The sequence below is a fragment of the Citrus clementina genome, unplaced genomic scaffold (assembly GCF_000493195.1).
Source record: "Citrus clementina cultivar Clemenules unplaced genomic scaffold, Citrus_clementina_v1.0 scaffold_3, whole genome shotgun sequence".
Classification (NCBI taxonomy): domain Eukaryota; kingdom Viridiplantae; phylum Streptophyta; class Magnoliopsida; order Sapindales; family Rutaceae; genus Citrus; species Citrus x clementina.
In genome coordinates, this window is record NW_006262339.1 from 48460343 (window position 1) to 48478294 (window position 17952).

General features: G+C 35.7%; 5 protein-coding genes across 6 annotated transcripts; 2 read left to right on the forward strand and 3 right to left on the reverse strand.

Moving 5' to 3' along the window:
- The first annotated feature begins 313 nt into the window (after window positions 1–313).
- Window positions 314–2486, forward strand: LOC18047091 (GDSL esterase/lipase At4g01130). Of its 2 annotated transcripts, none has more exons than XM_006444838.2 (5): window positions 314–731; window positions 1238–1456; window positions 1550–1707; window positions 1841–2111; window positions 2201–2486. In XM_006444838.2, exons 1-5 carry the CDS (start codon window positions 473–475, stop codon window positions 2467–2469), a joined length of 1176 nt encoding a protein of 391 aa, XP_006444901.2. In that variant the 5' UTR covers window positions 314–472; the 3' UTR covers window positions 2470–2486. The 2 variants fall into 2 exon arrangements, with proteins under 2 accessions (XP_006444901.2, XP_024042852.1); XM_024187084.1 differs by having other exon boundaries at window positions 2312–2486.
- A 364-nt stretch (window positions 2487–2850) lies between these two features.
- LOC18050098 lies at window positions 2851–3725 on the reverse strand. The gene has a single exon (XM_006444839.2). The coding sequence runs from the start codon at window positions 3723–3725 to the stop codon at window positions 2877–2879; it is 849 nt and encodes a 282-aa protein (XP_006444902.2). The 3' UTR covers window positions 2851–2876.
- A 3524-nt stretch (window positions 3726–7249) lies between these two features.
- LOC18050099 (protein CURVATURE THYLAKOID 1A, chloroplastic) lies at window positions 7250–9204 on the forward strand. The gene is made up of 5 exons (XM_024187086.1): window positions 7250–7574; window positions 8165–8262; window positions 8388–8495; window positions 8638–8709; window positions 8967–9204. Exons 1-5 carry the CDS (start codon window positions 7424–7426, stop codon window positions 9030–9032), a joined length of 495 nt encoding a protein of 164 aa, XP_024042854.1. The 5' UTR covers window positions 7250–7423; the 3' UTR covers window positions 9033–9204.
- Window positions 9205–10022: 818 nt separating this feature from the next.
- On the reverse strand, window positions 10023–10896 carry LOC18050100 (eukaryotic translation initiation factor 1A). Its single transcript, XM_006444841.2, has one exon. It carries the CDS (start codon window positions 10728–10730, stop codon window positions 10293–10295), a length of 438 nt encoding a protein of 145 aa, XP_006444904.1. The 5' UTR covers window positions 10731–10896; the 3' UTR covers window positions 10023–10292.
- Window positions 10897–12898: 2002 nt separating this feature from the next.
- LOC18050101 (BTB/POZ domain-containing protein POB1) lies at window positions 12899–16817 on the reverse strand. Its single transcript, XM_006444842.2, has 6 exons — window positions 16218–16817; window positions 15402–15521; window positions 14828–14949; window positions 14659–14722; window positions 14235–14514; window positions 12899–14099 (listed from the first exon to the last, which is right to left on the reverse strand). The coding sequence occupies exons 1-6, from the start codon at window positions 16465–16467 to the stop codon at window positions 13286–13288; spliced, it is 1650 nt and encodes a 549-aa protein (XP_006444905.1). The 5' UTR covers window positions 16468–16817; the 3' UTR covers window positions 12899–13285.
- Between the last annotated feature and the right edge of the window lie 1135 nt (window positions 16818–17952).

Consider the following 17952-nt stretch of genomic DNA (forward strand, 5'->3'; position numbering starts at 1 on the left):
ACTCTTCTCCATTATCTTATGAAATCTACTATATAAAATTATTTTTCATTTGAAGTATTAAAAAAAAAAGATTCCTAGTGAGAAGGGCTCGAGTCTCAGGTTCTCCTAAATATTATATTTGAGCCTAATTTAATACTGTATTTTCCATTCTTGTGATGGTGTGTTAGTGACTATTTTAACCTTTAATAACATGATGAAGTGTCATGTCCATTCCATATTGATTGCAAACGACAATCTGCACGATAGCCATTTAACATAGGTGTACAGTGTATACTCCATTTAATTTTCTGTTTTGCTGATTATATATCCTGTTCTGTGTGGGAAATAGGAAAGCAAGTTTAGCTGCATTATGTGGTGCCCACGTCTCAGTCTCATTTCAGCCGGATGGGGATAATGGGACATTGACATAATTCAACAGCAAAGCATCACCGAGATAACCTCTTTCAGGAACCATTCATCTCAACTTCAATAAATGACAAGCCCCCAGTTTCAGAAAATCTTTGTCAGTTTCGGCAAATTTATAACGTTAGGGGTGGTGATGATGGCAATGTTGTGTGGTATCAGTGATTCAAAATGTGAATTTGAGGCCATATTCAACTTTGGAGACTCGAATTCAGACACTGGTGGGTTTTGGGCAGCGTTTCCGGCACAGTCCGGTCCCTTTGGCATGACCTACTTCAAGAGACCCGCTGGTCGCGCTTCTGATGGAAGGCTCATTGTTGATTTCTTAGGTAACAGTTAATTTGTAACTTCTCATCAGACGCTTAACTTTATGATCGATGCTCACCTTCCTACACTTATGTTCAATTTTAGTCTTTCGATCGTTATCAGCAAAAATAATTTCTTCGCAGCACCTGTCTTGCCTTACCAAAACAACGAAAGTGAATTTTCTTATGGCTCTCTTTAGAACATTGCAAGAGAAACAAAGTCTTCTATTATTGAACACAGAAATGGGTTTCAGTAATTTGAAGAAAAGGTTCCATCGCCATAAGAAAATTCACATGGGCAATTCTGCCTCACTGGGGTGCGGGGTAGGCATAGACTCCAATTATGCTTAGGTGAATCCAAAATACACGACAGGCGGTTCCATGAAAGTTTTGGCACTACATTGATTATTTAATCATCCAGGCTGGACCACCTGCATTATACTCGAGGCCGAAGAGTGCCACCACAATAATCTCTTTAACTTTCAGTGGTTGATGAACCTCTACGAAGTTAATTTTTTATTTATTGGCAGCTCAAGCTCTAGGATTGCCGTTTCTGAGCCCGTATTTGCAATCAATTGGATCAGATTACAGGCATGGAGCCAACTATGCTACTTTGGCCTCTACTGTGCTTTTGCCCAACACTTCCCTGTTTGTTACCGGGATCAGTCCCTTTTCCCTAGCTATTCAACTCAACCAAATGAAGGAATTCAAGGCTAGAGTTGATGAATTTCACTCCTCCTGTACAAGTGGTAAGTAGACACTAAATCAAGCTCTTATTTTAGATGACAAATTAATACGCTCCTGCAAACTTGATGACTAGAAATAAAAACTCTCTTTCATAGGTTCAACCAAGCTTCCTTCACCGGATATTTTCGGAAAATCTCTCTATACATTTTACATTGGTCAGAATGATTTTACTTCCAATTTAGCAGCAATTGGCATAGGTGGAGTCAAGCAGTTTCTTCCTCAGGTGGTTTCACAAATCGCTGGCACAGTCGAGGTGATGGCACTAATTGGGCCGGCCACGCCATGTCATGGGGCGGAATTCTAAAATCCACCCCCAATTAATTAAATAATTCCGTGTTTCCTTTCAACGTTAAATTGGTGACATTTGCTTCATCAAATTTACGCAGGAGCTGTATGCTTTAGGTGGGCGCACATTTTTGGTGTTGAATCTTGCCCCGATTGGCTGTTACCCTGCATTTTTGGTTCAGCTTCCTCATTCAAGTTCGGACTTGGACGCGTACGGTTGCATGATCTCTTACAACAATGCCGTCTTGGATTACAATAACATGTTGAAGGAAGCTCTAGCACAAACCAGAAGAAATCTTCCCAATGCTTCCCTCATTTGCGTTGACACTCACTCAGTGTTACTAGAACTGTTCCAAAATCCCACATCACATGGTACGGTGTTTTGCTAATCATTTGTCTGCGTTTTTCTGATTGACCTTGGGCTATATTTAAAAAAAAAAAAAAAAAAAAATTGTGGGCAGGGCTTAAGTATGGTACCCAGGCTTGTTGTGGGCATGGTGATGGTGCCTATAATTTTGATGCTAAAGTTTTCTGCGGAAATACGAAGGTTATTAATGGAAGCGCTGTAACAGCCACAGCTTGCAGCGACCCACAAGATTATGTTAGCTGGGATGGAATACATGCTACAGAAGCTGCAAATAAGCTTACTACATGGGCCATCCTTAATGGCTCTTATTTTGATCCTCCGTTTCCACTTCACCAGCTCTGTGACCTCAACCCCATTGGCTGAACTAATCATTTTGAATTAGTATTTAATCTTACAGTTAATAAAAAATCAAGTGCTTTAAATTAGTAAAAAAGCAAGTGCTTTATTTGTTGTAAAACTTTCTTTCTAATAGCAATTCGGTATTGGTTCAGTTGAATTAAACGAGTGCATCAGAAGTCTCTGTATTTTTAATAGCAGTTCGGTTTTTGGTTCAGCATAAGAGCCAAGCACCAAAATTTTTCAAGCAAGATTAGTAGCGCTTTTTAATCACATAAATCCATCAATTCTTTCAATCATAATACGAGAAAAAACAATGAGAACCGAAAACTTGCAATAACTTTTCAGAGATGGGCCTAATTCCAAAAAACAATGATTATCTTGGCTTGTGAAAAAAAAGGGGCAAAAATGTACAAAAAGAAGTAACATCAATTTCAGGGAACATACTCATGCTCAAGAGCTGGCTGAGTTCGTATCATTGATGCCGAAGGCATTCTACTTCTTCCAATCCATGTTGTATCTAAAGGCTCTGCCTTTTCAGATTCACTCTCCATTTTTCTGATCATCTTCCTCCTCACTAGCTTATAAGTAGCCACCCCAACCAAAATCAGCAAAGCTAACCCACCAAATCCAGCCACAAAACCTATCACCCACGACTTCCATGACCTCTCGTCCTTGGTCTTAGGCGACGGTGGCAGCGGCCGTGGAGGCTGAGGTTGAAATGGAATAACTACTGAAAAATGTCCTGGACCTTTTGCCACACATTCATTGGGCGTGGTCATGTTGCTAAATTCGACTGACATACCGGCTCCGAATTTGACACATTTTAGCGTCACGTTTTTATCTTTTAACCCAATGTCAGGAAACAGAATCGAAACAGGATCTCCCGAGACAATGAGTGTCAGCTCCTCATTGCTTAATGTGCTTGGATTCGAAGCATCAAAAGCACTGAAGCCAACAACGGGAGCAACCAAAGAATGATTGGGGACTTGATAGTAATGAGAAGACCAATTTCCTAAATTTTCATTGAGTAAAGCAATTCTCTTCACAAAAGGCAGTGCAATAACTCTTGGTGGGATACGAAGAGAACTGAAATTCACTCCTGTTGCCCAAAATTCCCTGCTTCGTATTCTAATAACAGAAACTTGCATGCCGGAAGAGTTTGAAGGCAGAGAAAGATTGTAAAAATGACCCGTATGATGCTTTGATAGGGTTTCATTTGCGTAACTATGAAATAGTTCTTGTAAATATACAGGATCAGAGCTCTTTGTGTCACCGGCCATTGACAATAACAATAAAGAAAAGAATACAGGGATGATTAGCCAACTTTCGTAGAACCCCATCAAGGCCTGCTTGTGTTTTTCATTTTCATGTTGAATGATTTTCAACAAGAAACCAATCACAAAGAAGATTCATCCTTTTATCATTCGAAGAGAAAGTAAATAAAGAAATATATACATGTACTATTGTTGACCAAAAACAGATGCTTTCTCCTTGTTGTATAAAACAGGAAAAGGGAGCAAACCCAGGATCTCAAAAATCGACAAGATGCCTTCTTAATACAAACTTTTTGAGCAAATGGGTGGAATATTGCATGTAAGGTAAACCAAATTCGCAAGACCAAAAGGGAATCTGCTTTGAAAATAATAAGGAGATCTCAAGTCTGAATTCTTCAAAATGTTTTTAATTCGTCGCGATCTTCTTGGCATTGCCTAAGAATTAGAAGGTGAGTGGCTGAGTTGGAGAGGATAATGGAGATTCCAGCAAGATTAATGAATAAAGGTCTGCATGCTTTTAATATACAATATAATGATGAGTAACCAAAGCCAACGTAAGATTTTGTTATCATTATTATTATTATTATTATTAAGAAGGACAAAAGTAACTAAACCATTTTGAGGGGCCTTCCATTAATTTTATTAGTTGTTAGGTATTTTTGTTATTAATTTTTTTGATTCTTAGTCACTAGTCAGTTGGGTCAGTTGATTATTGGTTGTGATCGTTGAGACAGAGGGTGCCATCAAAGGCGTACATTTGACACAAGCGTTACAGCTCTAAAAGTGGATTCCACCCCCCACCTTCCTTTTTTGACATTGATTTGGGCAAACTCTGATTAGTCATAGTTCTCTAACCAGATAAAACTATATAATCTTATCATTGACTTAACATTATAATTATTTATGATAATTAGTGACCAATTGTAAAATACCCTAAGATGTCGACTCTTTTTTTTTTCTTTTTTTTCTGGTGATAGTCGATTCTCTTCATTAATTTCAATATCTTCTGTAAGTTTCCATGAGAAAAAGCAATAGAGTTCAATTGTTTACGTCACAGGGCTGGCAAATGGCAAGTATTATTATTATTATTATTCGTGTAGTTGCCGTTAATATTGGCTTCCATACAGGTTTCGTGAATGGCCGGCTCTTAACAGCGAGACACGTGTAAAGTGATGCGATTGTGGATGGAAATTCTGCAAGAGATATTGAACAAGACAAATGGTTAAGAATAATAGAATATTGGACCTCCTAGTCTGGTTGCTTGACCGGCCCACGATGTTATTTCACAGCTGTGGCGCACCCACAACCCAGACCACCTCAATTCCCCGCAACTTGCAACCTAATACGACTGTCCCTTCAATTATCCTATTACAATTTTAACGAGGTTATGATTATTTGTATTCCATAAATTATTTTAAATATTTTATTATTCTATATAATTATATTTTAAATTAAAAAATTAAATTTTACTTTCTACACTCTTAAAAATATCAACAAACACCTTACTTAAATTATTTAAATTAACTTACTCAACACCAATCAAATTATCTAGCACACCCAAAATAAACTAAGAACAATTGTATACTGGAATCAAATTAATTAACATAACAATTGAAAAAAAAAAAAGAAAGCCATTTGGCTCCCCCAAAAAAAAAGGTAGAAGCAAAAAAATAAATAGACGAAGGAAGAGAAGAAGATTAAGAAAAAGAAGGAAAAAAAAAAAGACAAAGAAGCGGAAAGAGAAGACTACAAAAAAAATATTTATCTTTTGTTTGGAAAATCAAAAAGAAAATATATGCTCAAAATATATTAAAAGTATTGATTTGCTCATTGTTTTACTAAAATTGTCTAAGAGATTGGAAATAAAATTTTTAGAGTCTATAGTAAGAGAATTATCTATTGAATAGTGAATGTGTTATATGAGCGTTCAAAGTAATTATATTATGTTAGTTTATGGGAGAGAGTCCTCATTACTAATTCATATGATGGGTATTTTTGTAATAAAATATTTAAAAAAATAAGAGTATTCAAAGTAATTTATAAAGTACAAATGCCAAAATGACCTCACCCTTTTAATAATTTATTATTTTACAAATTAACAACATAAATAAACACAAAAAAGAATAATTTGAAATATTATTAATGAAAGGTTTAAAAGGTATATAATAAGCTAAAATAACAGGCCTGTTTAAACTAATAGCTATTAAATTATAGTCCTTCTCAAATTAAATAAATAATCTTAAATCCTAATTAAACTATAATTGCAAAAATAACTCAAAAAAAAACTTACTAAAATATGATAAATCCTAATAAAAAACTAACGACTAATTTGACTCAAATATTGTTATTTCTAATATATTTAACCTATACACTTCCTACATCAGTCTCTTCCTCTCTTTTTTTTTTAAAAAAAAATTCTTCATCAAGTTTTGATACAAATAAAATATATATGGAGGATGAAACTTATACTGAAGGAGAAAGTAATGTTGCAATGCAAACATATACAACTTTGCATAAACTTTTCTTGAAATTTGAAAGAATCTGCACTTCAATTTCTTCTTACTTTTTGTTCTGATTCTTCTAAAAGATGCAAATTTGCAAAATTAATCGATTAAAAGACCTCTTTTAACATTTCTCACGCTTTGCTCAACGTGCTCCCGATTGAATTTTTCCTTTTAAGCTAAATCTTATTCAAGTACAGCTTTATTGTCTTCAAAATAAATAGATAGAACCATATCAATTATCTTGGAGAGATTCTCTTCAAGAATAATTCTTGAATCTTCATCTTCAATCATATCATCCTTGATAACAATTGATGTCTCTTCAACTTAAGTTTCTTAAACATCTTCAATTGTATTAGGCCCAACACTCAAATCAATATTAAAAGTTGTATCTTTTGTGTAATTTTGGGTATTATTTTCTGATACTTATAGGTTTGTTGTTGGCTAAAATTGAAGCGGTAGTAGTCATTTTGAATATTCTCTCATCAGAGTTTTCAATGTCTTAATTAAACATTGCATCGATTGCAATGCCTTCATTCGATCTTTTAGTGCCTTTGCTGATTGTTCAAGATTTTTTATCATACAAACTTCGAAACTTTCTCTAAAAGGTGAATAATTTGAAAGGAAGTAGTTTGAAATATTTTTAATAAAAGTTCTGAAAGGTGTATAATAAACTAACATAGCAAGCCTATTTATAATAAGTAACTATTATATTTTAGTCCTTCTCAAATTAGACAATAATCTTAAATTCTAACTAAATTAAAATAATAAATACAACTTAAATAAGTTTATTAAAGTAAAATAAATCTTAATAAAATACTAAAGACTAATTAACCTGAAATACTATAATTACTAATATATTTTACCCATATACTTCCGAAATTAACATTGATTCAAATTTATATTTAAAAAGGAATTAAAAAAGTCAAATACGTCGTAGCAGACAAGTCGGTTATTTTAATTTAAAATGGACGACATATATCTCTAGCAATATGCTTGCTTTTGGATACGTCTTAGAGATCCCTCAAACGTGGATTTCAGATAGAGAATCAACCAATCAGAATCTCAACTCTATCCACGTGTCAGCAAATGAATCTGTGTCCGAAATAGAGCAAAGAAAATCTCATCACCGCACCGGATAAACCAAACCAAGCATTACAAATCGAAAAGAAAACGAAAGAACACCACAAATCAAAAGTATCAATGGCAGCGACGGCGTACGCGGCGGTGTTAACTCCACGTGTCCCCTCAACCACCACCGTCAAAGTCAAATCTTCTCACTGCTTTGCTCTTCCCTGCCTCCCTCCTCGTTCGTCAACGTCACCATTCTCTTCTTCCATTAAACAAGTTTCAGGTATTGGTTGCTATCCTACTCGCACTTGTTACTCTGAATTTTGTATTGTACCTTTCTTGTATCTACGGGCTTGCAATTTGTACGCTGTCGTGCATATTCTGATTTTATGGTGAAAAAAATTAACCAGAGACAACAGTTTAGAACTTTAGAAGGGAAAAATACACACACGCGCGCACAGAGACAGATATATATTATGATTTTGGTAGGGTTGGTTCAGTTTGACTGACATAAGCACGTAGATTAGTTGCTATACAGAAAATGGATTGGTTTTAGTGTTCATACAAATGACCTCACTATCAAGTGGAAGCGCAGTGGACGGGATGGTTATTGCTTGTGACTAGTAGTCCCTGATATCTATTATTTTTCTGCTCAATGCAAACCATGTTAGTCTATATTTTGCTTGACACATTCCGCATTAAACTATGATTTTGAGCTTCTCTAATTGCCGGTTTCCCCTTTGCATGCTCTTGTTTTTCTATATGTTTCCCATTTCATAATTGAGCTAATTTATCTTTCATTAATTTGTTTGTAAATATTTTTGTTTAGTGTTTCTAAACAATATGCTTATTGATACTTTTCCTTTCAATTAGAGTCGAGAAGGTTTCCTTTGCTTCAGGTTAGAGCCTCTTCCTCAGAAGAGACATCCACAGTTGATGCAGATGAACTTTTTTCAGACTTGAAGGAAAAGGTAAGAATCAAGATTCAAGAGGGTACCAATGAGAATAGATTGATGTGGAGATGCTTTTCTAGCTTCTTGTAATTTGATTTCATGATCAGTTAGATTTGGTGATTGATGTTGGTTACGTTTATTAGTGGGATGCCGTTGAAAACAAGTCCACGGTACTTCTCTATGGAGGTGGGGCAATAGTGGCTGTTTGGTTATCCTCAACTATTGTTGGTGCCATCAATTCAGTGCCTTTGGTATGCAATTTCCAGATTAGCTTACCCCTTTCTTTCTTCGTCATGTTTAGGAGATGAACCTTTCAAGTTCTTGACAGTAAATTAGCATATGCCTTACTTCATATTAATGAACCAGTCTGAAATGTCTTTCTTATGTTGTCAGCTTCCCAAACTCTTGGAGTTGATTGGACTTGGTTATACTGGATGGTTTGTCTACAGATACCTTCTCTTCAAGGTAAGATTAAGAGACTGCAAAAGCTCACATGCATTTAGTTAGTTCTTGTTTCCTTTATTGCTAAGCTATTAATTCATGACGTTTTGATTACGGAGTAGATTAGATTACTTTCTGGAACCTAACGTTTTGATTGCGGAGTAGATTGCTTTCTGGAACCTAACAGATTAATTGAATTTGAGAAATTTATGTCATCTGTTTCATTAGAGATTCTGCATCTAAGATGGTTAATATTTTAACAAATTGATTTGTTTTCCCAGTCAAGCAGAAAAGAACTAGCCACGGATATTGAAGCACTGAAGAAGAAGATTGCTGGAACTGAATAGATTGTACATTCTGGAGGCAATTCATGTTTGTCCCTGATAGTCATTTATTTTGGTCCTCTATCATTGCATATGAGGCACTTGTATCCTGTAGAGTAGGCTGCGTACGGATTCGTTTTATCCCTGTATTTTCCAGTATATCCCTGGAATAAGAGATTTGACAAAGTTATGTGTATGTCCAGGCATGATTGCTTCTGTGGTTTAGATCCAGAAGCAGATTCACTTTTTCCAGCAAAATACATGCTTCATAAAATCTGTATCAAACTATTCACAAGTAACACAAACGTGCTTGTGATTGTCTCGTCGATGTGCAACTTTTGAGTAGCCTGAGTACTAGTGAAGGCAATCAACTACCCAGCTTCGGCAGAAGGATGGGGAGAGGCATTTAACTTGGGCAGAAAAAAGTCCGCTTGGTTTTTTTGAAACAGAAAACTTCATGCCCCAATCCCCATCCCTTGCTCGAAAGGGGCGAGCCAGCATTGATATCAGAATAAGAGTAGGTTGCAGGAATCACGTCATAGTGATACAATCCTTTTCGATAAATCAAAAAAGAGAATAGAGACAGCATATGCCAGATCAAGGGTTATGAGTAAGCAGTCCATATCTGTCCACCCTGATCACCAGGACATATTCCTCATCCTGAGATCAGTTATTAGCTTAATCTATAAGCAGTTTGATTCTACAACCTTCATCACCGTACAAGTTAAACAACTATGGGTGTTATGCATGCATTCGAAACCCGCTCTCTACTGTGCTAGGCATGCTTTATGTTACATAATAATTGAACACAGAACATATAACTCATCTTTATCTACATGCTCAGTGCAATTATTTTTCCTAAGGTCTGCTGCAGCACTTAAGACGCATCCCAACTAGAACATGATACTAGCCAGGAACTTGCCAATAATAGTTAACTAATTAAATACAACATGCACCAAGAGAAGCCTTGAAGAAATCAAATTAACAACCAAATAAATTACGTACTCCAACACGTTCTTTAAACAGTAACCTCATAGAAAACAACCATTACACAGTAACCTCAAAGAAAACAACCTTCCATCATCATGGTGCCTACTACAATTATCTGATCATCGGTTACACAATTATGAGATCGTCAATATAAAGCTTTTTTTTCCTTTTCTTTTTCCAAAATATAAGTAACCCGCTGATATTACATAAAACTAAGCATATCGATTTCATCATAAAATTAACAACAAAGAAAGCATGCATGGCATGCAGCAGAAAAATATAAAAAGAGAAAGATTAGATCCTATCAATATCCTCATCCTCAAACTCAATATAATTATCGGGACCAGCTTCATCGTCGTCATCAATACCGGCAGCAATCCCTTCGTTCAACCTAGTAGTCTCAGGCAATTCACCGTAAGCCTTGAGCAAGCGGGCCTCATCAGGCATGTATTTCAAAATAACATCGGCTTTATCGTCTTGATAATCTCTCAAACCGACAAGAATAATATCACCCGCACCAATCCAAACCTTTTTGTGCATCTTACCACGGATGTGGCAGAGACGCTTGGCGCCGTCGATGCACATGGCCTCGCATCGACCGTTCCCCAGCATCCGAAGCACCTGCGCGTATTCTTGACCGTCTTCCTTGAATATCAGCTCGCGTTTCTCGTCGTCCGCCTCGTTCTTTCCTCGCTTCCGATTCTTTCCTCCCTTTCCCTTGTTCTTCGGCATCTTTTTCCTTTACTTTTGTTTTTCGGTCTCTCTTCTCTCTTCTCTCGCTATGTATATTTTTGCGTTGGCTATACCTCAATATTTTAAATATGAAGCTTGGGCTTGGGAGTTTGCCTTTCAAACTTGTCGTACAAGCAACCACTCGCGTGCTTGCATTTTTCTCTTTTGTTCTTCTTGAACCGATATCAGCGTGAAGAGTTCTTTACAAGGCTAGGCTACAGATGGATGGATGAATAAAGTGCACGTGGAACGGTAAAGTATACGTGGCTCCGATTAATTTTATGCTTACTGTTGTAATTCACTTTTTTTAAAATTTACTATTATTATTATCTTTTTTTATGTTTACTTTTTGCTAATGGCATCTGTTAGTTTATCGCTACCGTTCATTGTGAATGGGTCCTACAAGGGAGCATAGAATCGAACATCAGTGGACTGTGTTGATCGATTATACTTGCTATAGTTACAGACAAGGAGTCAGGACCGAGGTCCTATATCATTTTTCTATAAAATGTAAAACGGGCCGGATGCCCCGACTGCCCCAATCTGTTTTTTTTTTTTTTTTTTGATTACATGAGACTATTGCTCAGATTACAACTCATATACATGAGATTATTACTGATATTTACAAATCAGACTATTACTGGGACCAACTGACATCAATGCTAATGGAGCTCTGCCCAGATTTTAACCCTCACAAATATTCGAGGGATGTCTACTCCTTACTCATGGGTAAGGGAGAAGACTACCTTCACTCAAATTAATTGAGGAAGAAAATACCCCCACAATGCTTTTGTGGGGGTTCGAACTGCTGCCCTCCAAGTTGGAGGGCAGCAGCCCTGGCCACTCGGGCTACTGCCCGAGTGCCCCAATCTGTTTCAATATAACCATCTGCCCCTTTTTTTCCTTGAATTGCACAAAAGGAAAGAGACAAACACCGGATATTATGCGATTAGCATATATTCAAAGTATACAATTCAAATAGGCTTTTTTATGTTATATAATTACGTAACATATATGATTATGCAGCAGTCGTTGGATTTTCATTAAATAATCGTGGAAATAATATAATTTTATTATCTTATATTTTTATAACCGTTGGCTACTATATAATCATGTATGTTATATGATTATGTAACATAACAATCTCCTTCAAATAAATAAGTTCAAGAAGACGGAATTTCTTCAAAATAATTTTTTTTATATTTTTATTTCGGTTGGCTTTTAACACCTATCTAAAATCTTTATAACACCACTTTTTTAATATTATTTTTAAAATATCCTTAATTTAATTGATAAAATATAAATTCATATATTACAATTAACTATTGTCCCACAAAATTTTACTCAAAAAATTATTTTTTAAAATTACACATAAAAAAATTTCATATTTAAAAAGTTTTAATTAAAATTTAAGATATAAATATAAATAATGAGATGGGGTGGATGTAAAAAATTTAATTAAAAATAATTTATTTAAATGTTTAATTAAATTTTTATTTAAGATAAAAAAAATTAATATGTGTTACGTTATTTAAATTATTTAAAAATAAATTTTATAAAGAATTTTGATGGGTGTCAAAAGATTACACTTTTATTTTTGCTTGTGTGCTGTACATGTGCGTTGCTAATTGATGGTCCCATCATAAAGTAGGACAAGTCAAGCACCGGAATCATGCCAAACTTTTGGTAGATTTGCACATTAATAAATCCTACAAGACCATTTTAAATTTAGACCCTAAGCATGCACGGTCGGTGGATAACCAACCATCAGGATTTTTTTTTCTAATTTTTTAATTTTATTTATTTATGCAAGAAGTGCCTTACTCACCTTCTACCCAAACTTCAACCTTTCTCTCCAAGACCCCAATTTACCCACAACCTAGAAAGTCTAAGTTCAGATCCAAGGTACTGAACAAATTTCTTCTGCCAAAATTGACACCCTACACCACCAATTGGTCTATAGACTTCAAAATCATGTCTTAGATCTCCCCACTCCAGAACATCATTCTAATACCCTTATGGTATTAGCCAAATCTTACCAGGTCCCAACCATAATCCAAATCTCAAAACAAATTCCCCGTCAAAGCTCGGACAAGACCTGAGTCCAAAAAGCCCGCTCCGGTATTTAAAAATATGGGAAGAGACATCCAGAACGCATGAGACCAAAATACAGTCTTCTAACGGTCAAATATTGTCATCGAGGCAGAGGTACCTACTAAGCAGTAAGCACACAAATGCAAGTTTGACAAAATAGAGTTCTAAAAGAGCTGCATTCTTCAGCTGAAACCTGTCAGAATACAAACTCATCGTTCCAGGAACCAACCACATTTTACATATTCTCCCTCAGTTTCCATTTCCCAAACACAACTCATCCCAGTAATAATAACATGACACAAAGCAAATTCTAATTGTATATGAACCTCTGAACACAAGTATCTATAGCGCTGAATGCCTACTTATTACATTCAACATGAGAGAAACAAAAGAGGTTAGTGCTACCAAAAGTTTTAAATCAATTGGAAGCCTCAACAAGAAAGACTCTAATGATGCAAGAGTCAGTGCCTGATAGTAAGCTCAGCCCTGAGGTGGAGGATACCGTTGATGAAGTAAAGACTATCATCCGCCATGAAGGATGTCCATGGTATGGCAAATAAGTTTCGGTATCCAACTGCCTTGCCTCCAGTGAATGTGTAGTTGCCTTTGTATTTGCTAACAAACTCCTCAGTAGGCTTTGACCTGGCTGCAAACTCGTAATCCACAGCAAAACTCACTGACCCCTTTTCCTGCATCCCCAAGAACAACCCAAAACAATGGAAAGAGCTCTGCTGGTCCATGTTGCAGTGTGCAGAGAGGAAGAACCCTTGCCCACCCAAGTGAAATGCTTGAGAGTAGACGCGTCCAGATGGGAACAAATTTTCACACTCCTCCCGCTTCAAGTCCAGGTAAACCACACATTGTTGCCGAGGACGCTCAAATTCTACTACTTTGACGGGCCGATACTTGTATGCACGTTCAACAAAGCGTCGATTCAAGGTGACCGACTCCTCTGCCGCCAAGGTTCGTTGTCGATGTGGGGCTTCAGCCTTAAAGAACAGAGCTTCAAGCACTAACTTGGACGCAACATCATGATCAAAGTCATTACAGGTTAAAACCTTCTTTAGCTTCCGGCAGGTCATGTGAGGAAAGCGAATGAAGCGTGCAAGACGTGAGCCCAAAACCTCACGTCGCTCCTCCACTCTCGGGTACTGGGCTCTGGCCCACTTTAACACAAAATCATATACAGCATCTTCAGAAGCAATTTGAAGATCATCACTAGACAATATTGCCTCAACTCCAGCAAGGGGCAAGGCCATTACCTCATCTTGGAACCTGGTAAAAATGAAAACCTCATGCATAAGCTTCCCAAATATTAGAAGCGTTAAAGTCTCACAAGCATTTAAACCTTCTAAATAAGGAATCCAGTAGAACAGTCAAGAATACAATCCCAATCAAGCAAGAACCTACTTGGTCATGTCCTTATATCGAGATGCAAGGTACTGTCTCGCAGCATCGGTCAATGGCTGGACTGCTTCACCCATCAGGACACTGGAGGGAAGCTCCAGATAAAGCAATGCAGACTCTGGAGTCATGGGCATATTCCTCAATAGACGGCTGCAGTATCGCATGCATGAAGCAACCTCAAACTTGTCCGCAGCCATAAGCACATCAAGCAATGCAGGAGCTGCAGTAGTCGATAAAGTATTGCTGTACATAAAATTCAGAAGTTCCATGAGGGCAGCTTCCTCTGCTCAAGAAAAGAAAGAACTTATTAACAGTAGCACTGGTAAATTTAATTATCCAATAATAAGCAAAGGACCTCAAGCAAGAAATCTTACAAAGATAAAGAATAATTATTTATCAAATAACAGCCAATAAAAATTGACCATACCAGATGCATTGATACGCAGCGCTACATGTCGTTGTTCTGACTCCTTCATCCCATTTGAGAATAGCTACAACAGATAAACAAAAAAGATTCAGAATCATGTGATAGAAAACATCTATTAGTGATTGCACCAAAATTTTAAAAACACCACAGAGCAAAATCATAACCCTACTTTGTAGAAAAATGGACTTTTTGCCGCTAAGATTGGAGAGCTTATGTGTAATGTTTTAACTCTCACAACTGTAGAACAATCCATGCTCCAGCTTGACTCATTTCCATTTGCAGCTTCATCACCTGCAAGAGTCACAACATTCAGAGTAGAACGACCATGGACAAATCCAAAACAGATAGCCAAAGAGTTATAGAAAGAAACATATTCATTTACTCTAAAGATTACACGAGTTCTTCATCAAACAACCCATTAAACAAAAATAATCTACCAAGTGTTGTATTGGACATATAATGCCTTATCGAATCCAGAAACCTCATGGGCACATTATGACATTGTTCAGTCTTAAACTAAAGACTAACACATGCACAAACCACCACCCCCCCCCCCCCTGGGGCGCGGGAGAAAAAATAATATTACTATATCTTATCTTCCCAATAAGTACACAATCTATTAAAAAAAAAGAAAGGTCATACAGGACACTTACTCATTACTAATTTGACAGAACGAAAAGATCTGTATACTTTAAAGAAACACCAAAAGGAAAATGAAAATTCATAGAAAACCTTTTCACTACCTGAGGGTGACCCTTCAATCATTGCCTCCACTTCCTCATCTTGGTTTTCACAGCCCACACAATCATCCATATCGGGCTGGTTTAAAATCTGCTCCTCAGGGCAAGCAGAGAGATCCAAACCTGAAAATTAGTTGTAAATGCCAATCAACATCAAACCATATCATATGCCAGGGAAGCAAGGAAAGGCCCCCATGCTTATGAATAGGCTCAAACATTCACTAATAAAAAAGTAATACAATCTTTATTCTTACACATTTTCCAAGCCCTAAAAAGACTCGTAGGCAGATTAAATCTTTTTCCCACAACAGAAAATAGGCTAATATAACATATGAGAACTCATTTTTTGCAGCCAATCATCCACAAAGTATTTGCTACATTAACTCAGCTTTATATGATGAACAGCACAAATCCCCCGCCCCAACAATATTTTAGAACAAAAGAAAATCAAATCAAAGCTTCAACTAGAATTCTTCATTCAAAATGACATTGATTGGACACTGTGGGTTATATGCTTCCATGAATTATACCAGCTTTTACGAGACCAAACAACAAAACTCAAAATTTAGACTGCATTACGTCCTCCTCATTTTTCAGGCACAACAAAATCAAATTTTGATAAACAAATTACAGCTCAAATCTCAAATCTCAATATTCACTTTCCTCAGGTTTCTCACAGCTGCAAAACAAAGATGCAAACTTTCAATTGGCCAAAACCACCCTCCTTTCTATCTTTATCCACAAATATCTAGCCAAACAAACAGTAACCATACAGGAAAATTGGAAAAAAATTCCAAGAAATTAAAAAAAAAAACTGACCGTTGTCCTTCTTGATATCTTCTCTTCGCCTCTTACGGTCCCTAGCCCAATCGGCGATACTAGTGCACCCCTCTCCGTCGGACCTGCTCTCCGGAGGGTCACCCATGATCTCGATCCGAAGAAGCCGGTCTGAGAAATTACTATCATTAAAAGCGAACCCAAAATCTCCATCGGAGGAAGAAGCACTACGCGAGATATCCGAATCCATTTCTGTTCTCGGGTCAAATAGATCCGTGTTCACGTCTCTCATTATGAAAACCCCCCACTCTCTCTCTCCCTTGACTCAATCTCTTTCTCAAAGAAAGAGAGGATCGGAAAAAAAAAATGCACAAATGTTACGAACTTGAAACCCTAAAATAGTGAGCTGGCGGCGTTATCTATAATTGCAAAGAGCAAATGGCTAGAAAGAAAGCATAGAATGATTAATGAAAAATGAAATGAATGAATGAAAAACCGAAGCCCACGTCCCCCCCACCGTCGCCTGCCCTGGTTCATATATATAGAATATGTTATGTTGTGCGTGCTGGTTTCGTTTTGTTTGGTAAATTTGGTTCCTTCATTTGTTTTGTTTTGTTTTGTTTTGGTCCACATGCGTGATCGTGTGTGTTGGAGTATGGCCAACCGTATATTGTTTGACAAGTTTTTATTTTTATTTTTTATGTTTTAATCCTTTAAGGCGGCCTTTGAATTTTTGTTGTATTTCTTTCTCGTTCTTTTCCTTTTATTTTGTTAGTGCCGACGTGGATAACGGAGTGGAGAGATTCAACTGATTTTTTTTTTTAGTCCTAATGATAAGATCAATTAATTTTATTATGAAAGAAGTTATAATTTAAAAGAGATATTATTAAAAATTTATTATTTGAAATTATTCTTAATACAAATAATATAGAGATAAAGGATTCATGACATTAATAATTAATGTCAAATTCAATGTATAAAAATTAATAAAATAGATGGATATAGTTTTAAAAAAATTAGTACCTATGTTTATATAGCATTTGAAATATGCAAGTTATCTTCAAAATCTAAAAGTTTATATTTTTTTTAATGTTTTTCTCTGAATGTAAATTTTGTATATATTATCTAATGATTTAATAACTAATTCTAAAGAATAAACTATTATCTCAAATAGTTTTAGAAAATTCTTTTACTGTATTCAAAACATTTAATGTAACAAAACATATATATTTTTTACTATACATATCATTTTTATTATGTGAAGGCATATTTCCCAATAGGAGGTATAGAAAAATAATAACTTATTGTTATATTAAGTTTATTCTCATTTATTATTTTTAAACGAACATGTTATATTCTGTGAAAAAAAAAACACCATCACATTATATTCAATCCAAATTTTTAACTGTATGCAGCTGCATGGTTCAAAATTTTACACAATTTTAATTTTTTTCTTTTCGTCATTTTTTTTAGAACTTGTGAGTTGTTACTTGTTACAATCATTTACCTTTATCAACATGGTGATAAATTTGTAAATGAAATATTATTTTTCTTGTAATTTTGAATACTTTAACTAGGATTTATAAAGTACAATATTAATTCAAAATATATGTTGATAAAGCTCACAAATAGTAATTAAAATTCTAATATTTGGATCTCAACTACATGATTCACTTAATTATTAGATAATAAATTTCATAATTAGTAAAATTAATATTTTATCATCGAAGATTTGAATATTACATCAATTAGGATATAAATTAGGATCTCTAACATT